Here is an 8,751-nt window from a genome sequence, read left to right on the forward strand (position 1 = left end):
AATTTTCTGAGCCTCGAAACACTGATGTGCAGAAACCACACTCCTTGATTCAAGCCAAACCAAGTATTTTGTTGCATCATTATGAACCTCCCAGCTGAATTTTACTTTGAATCCATGCTACTGAATTGTTGTCAATTATTCAAAGGACCTGAGTCCCTCTCAGTTGTAAAACACTGATTCCTTCCGTGTGTGTGCATACAAACAGTGAAACGAGCTAACTCAGCCAAAGTAATGCCTGATGTCTGGTGAGAGGTCATAGGGGGTACTTTTGCTGTAGAATTTATTCCACATTCAGGCAACATTATCTTAAAACTTTTGGATTATTCTTTTTCTCATCTTGCGTTTGAAACATACTTGCCATTAGCTGGTCTCGGAACAGCAGGCACTGGTACAAAAAAAATTCACTAAGGACCTTGGAGTTCACTGGAAAAGAATACAAATTTTTTTCTATATGGTTAGATGGCAAAAATTAGAAATTGTCTGTGGTACACCCAGATGCATTTTTAAGAAATGCTATAAGATGCTCAGAACTCACAACTCTGCTGAACACTTTCTAGAGCTATTATCTTTCATTTTAAATTGGGTTTCTCTGGCCTCCTTGCTCTTTGACACATGACTTCTTACAAATATTCTCTCTCACACCTCAGGGAAGATTTTGTCCTCCACTGAAAGAAAACGATACAGTTGTGTTACTTAGTGATAAAACTATTCACACATTAAATTTCAGACCCTCTTCACTGAGATTTCTCATGGTGAGGCAAATGCACCTCAACAAACCAGGGAAAGGGTTGTGGATGGGATCAGTAAGCAATGACTGCAGAAGAGACATAGCAATCAATGAAAGGAGGGTGAATTGGAAACCCTTTGAGCCCAGGCATTGGAAAAAACTGTCTGCAGAGCAACCACATTTTGTTGTTCTTGGGAATCAGGACTCCTGAGTTGGAAGGCACTCTAAAGATCGTCTTGTTCCAATCCCAAATTTAGGTTATTAGGGACAAGATTTAAAATCCAGGGGTAAAGAAAACGAAGCAGAACTACAAATATATATAAACAGATCCCACAAAAAATTTAAAATAAAATAAAATAATATTTCTTCATTACTGACAAACGTGTTCTATTTTAAAATCACGACATTTTCTGATTATCTTTTATAAGATAGATAAGGAACACACAAGAGATTGTGTTTCATAAACAGTTATTTATTAAAGTAAACAATTTCATTTTCTTAATAAAATGTGCTAATCACCTAAAAAACCTGTCATCAACAGAATAGGTCTTTTTGCATTTATTTTTAGTGTACGGATTTTGCAAAGTAAGTGTTTGTATAGTTTGTGCAGTTTTCCATCACTACTGTCTAAAACAGCCTATTCTTTTGAAGTTCTTCAGTATTATCAGGAATGCCTTGGTTCATACTGAATTCCAGGGATAGAACAATACAAATAAAACAATAACTGCATTTTATGACTTACTGGAGTGGTTGATCTTCTAGCCAAAACCCAAAATTCCTTTACAAGCAAAGACAAATAAGCCTTACCCTTCTTATTCTGAACAAGTCAAGAGTCTTTTCAGAGCTCTACCAAGTTTTCCATGATGCCTTTTCTTGCTTTCATTTGCCATTTTTAGCTGGAAAAATTCTGAAAGATGTCTGCACTCTCGAGCCAGTTCCGAAAACAGGATCGCCCTTTGTCTCTGATTTGTTTTCTTCCCTTGTCAGTAATGACTTCTCCAGTTTGTTTCACAATCACCAGTTTAGGAATTGCTGTTATGTTGTATTTCTTCTTCAGATCACTGAGGGGGGAGAAAAAAAAAATTAAAAATAAATCACAATATTAGGAGCATTTTAAGAAAAGTCCTGGTCTCTCATGTGAAGGCTACTGCAGTCAGGAGCTGTGGGGAGCAGAAGTGGCGAGGGTCTAGGCTTCCTCAGAGTTTGGGACAGAGCACTGAGCTGGGAGTCTGCACGAGGGTACACAGCCCTGGGAGTTCAGAGAGCTGCAGCATCCTCCCTGTAACTGCTGTTCGCTCCTGCCTGCAGTTTCCACAGGAGAAGAGACCTAAAGTCTACTTGGAAAACAGATTATTAATAGATTTCCTGATAAAAATAATATTTGCCAGGGGAAAATCAGGAGGACACAGAACATGTGAAGAGAAACAAGAACAGTTGCTGACACCAACACATAAAAAACAAAGAGATGTGACTGGTAATTACACAAGATAGAGAAGGAAGCCTGGTGTTTGTGCATTGTCAGCCACATGGTGTAGCAAAACAGAATTCATTGTTCATACAGATGAGTTGGAAGTGATCAGTAAGATGCAAACTGAGGAGTTGGGAAAAACATTTTATCTGAATGCATCAGATAAAAGCAGAGTTAGTTGCTGAGAGTGCAGGTCAATAGGAGGAGTTTCAAGCATTTCCAGGAACTCCAGAACCAGCTCATGGCCCCAGCTCCAACTCGGAAAGAAAAGCAGATAATGAATGTCTGAAGTTTCCTTCCATGTTTATCAGGACACTGCAAAACCAAATCCTTTTCAAAACACACAGCAATAGCAAACCAATGTTTTCACTAACACTGAATGTCCAGAGGAGTAAAAGCAAACCTTTGCTGAATACAAATCATCAGGCAGAGAAGCAGGCTGATAGTCACAGGGTCAAAAACGCATCAGAGTGGTTTCCTCACCCCTTTCAAAGTAAGCTAAAAGATAGAAAAACTATTATGCACCTCCTCAGCACATCTACTCATTGTAGTAGATGTTCTCACTAGAGAGCTGTGAATGAAACAAAACTGATTCCAATGAGTTCCTAATGTTCATTTTAGAAGTTAAAGAAAATACCTTCCAGCACATCACAAGAAATATCCCACAATTTTAGTGTCAGGAATGCAACCTGCAGTGACAGACACGTAACAGGAAAAGTGAGGAACATAAAATCTACACCTGAGACACAAGCTGTGCAGCCTAAATTGTTTTCAGACAAAAAAAAAAACGTAATCAGTTTTTGAGGAAGAAGTCACATGTTTCAGAAGGGGTGTAAGAAATAGATTAAGTGAATTAAAAGCCTTGCCAAAACAGATGTAACCTGTTGTATGGAAAAATCACCTTCCTGCATTGCCTTATATTAATCAAAGTGAACAGAAATTAAGCAGCTTTAGAAGAATCAGAGGACAGGGAGAAGCGATAACATAATAGCCAAATTCCAAAATATGCACGTCTCTTTCAACACAAAATTTAAATACTAAAAGAAAATGTAGTGCCTGAGCGCCACCACCACAAGCAAGAACATTTTGTGTGTGAGGTTCAAAGGCCAAAGAACTTTGAGTAGAAAAAAAAAATATATAGACATTGTTAAAAAACACATGGCACTAATATGAAGACATTCTCTGTGATTTTCTGGGGGAAAAAAAAATAAAGGAGACAAAATACAGAAAATAAGGCTTAAGTGAAATGCTGATCCAGACAAGGCATTCCTGAAACATGACCTCCCTTGTGTATTTTTGCTTAAGAGAAATAAAATCAACAGGTGAAGGACTCTGCTCTGCCATTACAGCGGCTGTACAACTATGCAGGAAATACTTCAGAAGAAGCAATAATAAGTTATGGAAACAGGATTGCTTTCTCAGTGAACTCTGAAATGAAAGCAGTCCACCAAGAATCTCCATAGAACCTTTCCCAAACCTGTTAAAATGTGAGGAAAAGCACCAACAGCATTCCAAAGCAAGTTCACGTAGAAGCCATGCAAAATCCTGTCACCTCGTACCACTTGAATGACAAACAAGATGGGTGGGGTGGAAGATGCTTTCTGTTGGTTCAGTGGGCAGTAAATTAGCTTGGGATGCCCAACACAACTGTAGCAACCAGGGACAGAACAGTAGGAGGCTGAAGGTGATTTGCTATGGAGACTGGAAACTTACACTCCTCTTTCCTGAGGGAATGCACAGACAGATGATGCACCCCAGCACAGTATCTTGTTTACACAGCCTCTTGGCTGAAGGTTGCTTGCACCAAATCAGACCAAAGAATGCACAAATGCTGCTTACATTTGCACACAACCTGTAAGGGAGTGGACCTGAAGGTGGCTCAGGAGCAGTTCTTCTTGATCACTATGTACTTGTGCTTACAAAAATGACTTTTCAAGAACCTATTAAGATGACTCTCTCCTACAGGGATCTAAAATCCCATGACTCATGGGATATATGCGCAAATGGCATATATGCCACGGGACTGATTGCAAAGACAACTTATAAAATCATTAACCATAAACAGAAATACCACAAGCTACAAAGGCAAACTCAACTCTTAGAGTAAAATACAGTAATGTAAATGATGACATTCCTACTCAGTTGTCTGGGTATCCCCAGTTAAGAGTAAAGCTGTATACTGTGTCTTACTGACTAGAAAAATCTTGACACCCAAACAGTGAAAGCAGAAGGAAAGCTTCTGAAAGAATAGCTATGGAAGAGTGACTGAGTAACCTTTGGGTAGACACAGGGAATCTCTCAGCCAAACCCTTTGTGAGAACTTGGCCATGAAGGTTTGAACTTGAAAGGGCAACCATCATTTCTCAGAATCACAGAATATGCTGAGTTGAAAGGGACCCAACAAGGCTCATCAAGGTCAGCTTCTAGCCCCACACATGACATTAAGATTGACACAAACTGGAAGTCATAGCAATTGTTAGGTCTTTTATTTCTTATGAGAAGGCTGCATGAAAATTTAGAAGAAGGTGAATTTTATATTTCCAGATAGTACTGACATTGGCTGGGACAGAGCTAATTTTCTTCACAGCAGCTTGCTTGGTGCTGTGTTTTAGGTTTTGTTACCAAAACAGCACTGATAACACACCAGTGTTTCAGCTGTTGCTGAACAGTGCTTACACAACACCAGGGCATCTTCTGCTTCTCATGCTGTGGACTGGGGGCGCAAAAGAAACTGGGAGGAGACACATCTGGGACAGCTGACCCCAACTGGCCAGAGAATATTCCATACCACATAACTCTATGATCAACAGTAAAAGCTGAGGAAAGGAGGGGGAATGAACCAACATTCAGAGTCAGAGCATTTGTCTTCCCAAGCAACCACCACATGAGAGGCCCTGCTATGCTGGAAATTGCTAAACGTCTGTCAGCTGACAGCAAATAGTGACTGATTTTGGCATCTTGCTTTCCTTGAGTGTTCCCCTTTGCTTTTTCTATTAAACTGTCTTTACTTCAACCCACAAGTGCTCTCACTTTCACCTTTCAGTTCCTCTCCTCCATCCCATGGGGGCAGGGAGTGACCCAGCAAGGATCTGACTGATCCAGGACTAACCAGGCTGATCCACGGCATAACTGAGCAGTTTCATGCAAAGGTTTAGGAATCACAGGAGGCTCTTTGGGATGCAAACAACATGGGGCAAATTAAATGTAATCTTGGGAATGTGAATGGTGCATGTTACACTCGTGTAATGCGACGTCTGACAACATTTGGATTTTAACAGCTTTCACCTGGGAGCACTGTCACTTGAAAGTGATGGCCACCTTGCTAATATGCTTCTAGCTTTTGCTTCTTACTAGACCATCTTCACACTCCCCTTCAGGGATCAAAATCCTGTGCCTCAGGCAGCAAAAAAATTAACATTAACCTGCAGACAGTCAAAGCATCAGGAACAGTGTTTCCTATTAGTGATGCCACAGAACACATGAAGTTGTAAAGGTGCAGTCCCATCTCAGGGAAATAGTCAGGGCTGACAGCATGGAAGAGTCTTGAAATCCTGCTCTGAATTCAGAATTTTGCTTCTCTGAAGGTAGTCCCAACACTGCGGTGTTATCATGAGTAGGAATGCTGGCTATTTCTTAACAAGACAAAATTCATCACCAAGAAGCTCCCCACATTCTGCTTGAAATGTATTTTAGATAGGAGGCTTAAAATTGTCTTTATTGTGTCTAGAAGAGACATCAGTCTCTGCTGCAGTTATGTATCTTCAACACTGAAGTTAGGATGTTTTAACCTCACTGAAGATACTGAAATGCTTTCTTTGCACGGTCCACAAAATAACCAATTCAAGTTATTTGCAATGGAACTTTTAAAGTATTAGTTAATAAGTTAATAAATAAATAAATACTAATAATAAAAAAAATAGTGTCAGTAAATTTTAAAATTATATTCTTACTTAGAATTAGTACCTGGCCAGAATTATAGTTTGGTTTAGTGAATACACATCCATCTGCTCTAAGTCTACAGTGATTCACTGGTATCCCTGACACCAAAATAGCAGTTAATCCAACCTAAGCACCTTGGACATCTCCAAAAAACCTTTATTGGTGCATGCAAGAAGCACAACTTTAAAAACACCGCCTTTTCCTATCCCTCTGCACTTTGTTCTTCATCAAGCCACTACGATCTCAGTTATCTGCCAGGACAAACCATGTTTCTCTGCAGGACTTGAAGAACATTACAGGCTGCCACAGAAAAGCCAATTAATCTATCTCTGTACCTCCACTCCACATGACTTGAGCAAGAGCAGTCAGAAATAGACCTCTAATCCACAGAGGCTGAAGCTGTAAGCGCATTCTCGCAGGCTATGCTGAACAGCTTGGTGGGTGCAGGGATTGCAAGTGCTACATTTCCATCAGGAAACTTGCCTGCATTCTATTATGATTAGTAGATACCAAAGACAGCTACTGCCTAGGAAGACTTAGGAGTATTATGGAAGATAACATTGCCATTTCAATCTATTTTGAAGTCGGTGGAAACTGGTATTAAAAGGCCTAACATTAACTGGCAGGTGACACCCAGGAACAAGGCAAGGAAGGGTGTCAAAGCGCACTGACAGAAGAAGATTAGTAAAACTTCGCCCTATTTAGTGAGTAGCTGGGGTGCTACACAGCTCTATCCCAGGTAACACACTGGGCTGTATCTAGAGTTAAATGAAAGCCAGAAGTTACTAGAAGCACTAAAATAGAGTTCTTTATTAGAAGAGTAAATTTGGCTGGGAGATTCATTAACCAACCTATATTTAAAATTCATACTAACTCCTTGATTTTGATGTCATCTGCAACAATATTTTCCACAATCTACTTATCTCAGGGGGGTGGGAGTGCAGAATCCCTTAAACACTATTTGCATTTATTTTAAGTCTCCAGTTACAGGCATTTCAGGGGCATTAAACATCTTACCCCTGCCCCTGTAATCTCAATCTGCACTTCCCGGTAGGAGCTAAATCAGATTTCTCAAAGTCACTCAAATGAGTCTCCACCCTTGACTCGGGTCATCAAAACAGTTCTTGGCATCATGCTTCACCCAACTACTTACACACAGACATGTCCTTTCTTTTTTTAGTTTTCATGAGCAAGCTACGTACAGGAACGTAAGTTTTGCTGCTTCTTCATTTGCCTTTTACCCAGAGCATTAATCTAAATAGAACCACCTCAGTAACAGCTACTGCCGTCCTGAAAAGCAGTCACCTGACCCTCATTTGCCGCTGGTTTCTTTTTAACTCACTGTTCGTGCCACCTCGTAAACACTTGGGGTCTTCACTTACTCTTCCCCGAAGATGTTTTAGATCCTAAACCGAGTAAGCAAAACCGCGCTCTTCACAGGTGGGACGGGCTAAAGCCAAGTTACTTTTCTGCGGAGGGCACGGGCTGCCACAGTGTGTGTGTGTCACCCGGCACGGTGACAACCAGGGACAGACCCCGGGCTCCAGGGGCCGGGGAGGGAAGGCAGGCGCGGGTCGGCGGGGCAGAGCTGGAGGTCTCCGCATCAGACACTGCCCTGTTCGATACCGTCCCTCCCCCGCCCTCTCCCGGCCCCCGGGGCAGGGATGCCGGCACGGATGCTGAGGAGGGCAGCGGAGCGGGTACTCACTGCTTGTAGGGGTCGTGGAAGGGCAGGGCCAGCCAGTCCCCGTGCATGGCGTGCATGTAGCCCACCATCTCCTCGGCGCTGTGGTCGGAGGAGATGAAGACCACCTCGAAGGGCGCGGGGGGCTCGGTCTCCTCCAGCAGCTCCGTGTAGAAGTCGCAGAGCACGGGGGTGAAGTCGCGGCACGGCGAGCACCACCCGGCCGAGAAGTACAAGCCCACCACCTTGTTCTGCAGGGCCTCCTCGGGGTCCACGCTGCGGCCGTCCCTGCCGACCAGGAGCCTCCCGCTGAACACATCGACCATGCTGCTGTGCCAGCGCCCGGACCCCGCCGGAGCCCGCAGCGCCTCCGCCCCGCACCGACCCTCCTGCCGCCCCGCTGCTCGGCCCTCCCGGGACACCAGCTAGGCAGGACACTGTCCCCTGCCAAGCCACAGCCCAGCCCTGTCATCCCCCCCGGCCGCCAAGCCCTGCCTTTATACCCGCCCGACTCTCCCCGGCAGCCAAGGAGGAGCGGCCCCGCCCCGGCCCCTGCCCCTGCCCCTGCCCCTGCCCTCGTTCCTGTGAGGGCCAAATCGGCTCTCTGAGGATGCAAGGACAGCTCAAGAGATGCTGACGGCGCTGAACTTTCGGTGAGTTTGAGCAGTAATCGCCTGCACAGGAGCGAGGGGCCCCTGCAACTTACCGCGGTCTCTCCCCTGAAGATCTCACCAAGAGGCTTGGTCGGCTTTGGCACCGAACTTCTTTTTTGTCGGATGTCCAGCACCGAATCTTTTCATAGCATGGAAAATGAAGAATTCTGGCTATAAAAGGGGGCTGTCTACTCTCTGTCCAAGCAGATGACAGGAATTCTCGTTTTATTCCAGTGCATTTATCACGTGTTCGGGTTGAATAATGCTTTTTTTTCCTCCA

The 8,751-nt window shown here is 43.4% G+C and overlaps 1 protein-coding gene across 1 annotated transcript; it reads right to left on the reverse strand.

The window, feature by feature from the left end:
- Positions 1-1,261: 1,261 nt before the first annotated feature.
- Positions 1,262-8,194, reverse strand: NXNL2 (nucleoredoxin like 2). Its single transcript, XM_027903529.1, has 2 exons — positions 7,843-8,194; positions 1,262-1,788 (listed from the first exon to the last, which is right to left on the reverse strand). Exons 1-2 carry the CDS (start codon positions 8,142-8,144, stop codon positions 1,620-1,622), a joined length of 471 nt encoding a protein of 156 aa, XP_027759330.1. The 5' UTR covers positions 8,145-8,194; the 3' UTR covers positions 1,262-1,619.
- Positions 8,195-8,751: the final 557 nt, after the last annotated feature.

Source organism: Empidonax traillii, unplaced genomic scaffold, assembly GCF_003031625.1.
Source record: "Empidonax traillii isolate 1590-97213 ecotype Southwest subspecies unplaced genomic scaffold, ASM303162v1 scaffold979:size225553, whole genome shotgun sequence".
In the NCBI taxonomy this organism is placed as follows: Eukaryota; Metazoa; Chordata; class Aves; order Passeriformes; family Tyrannidae; genus Empidonax; species Empidonax traillii.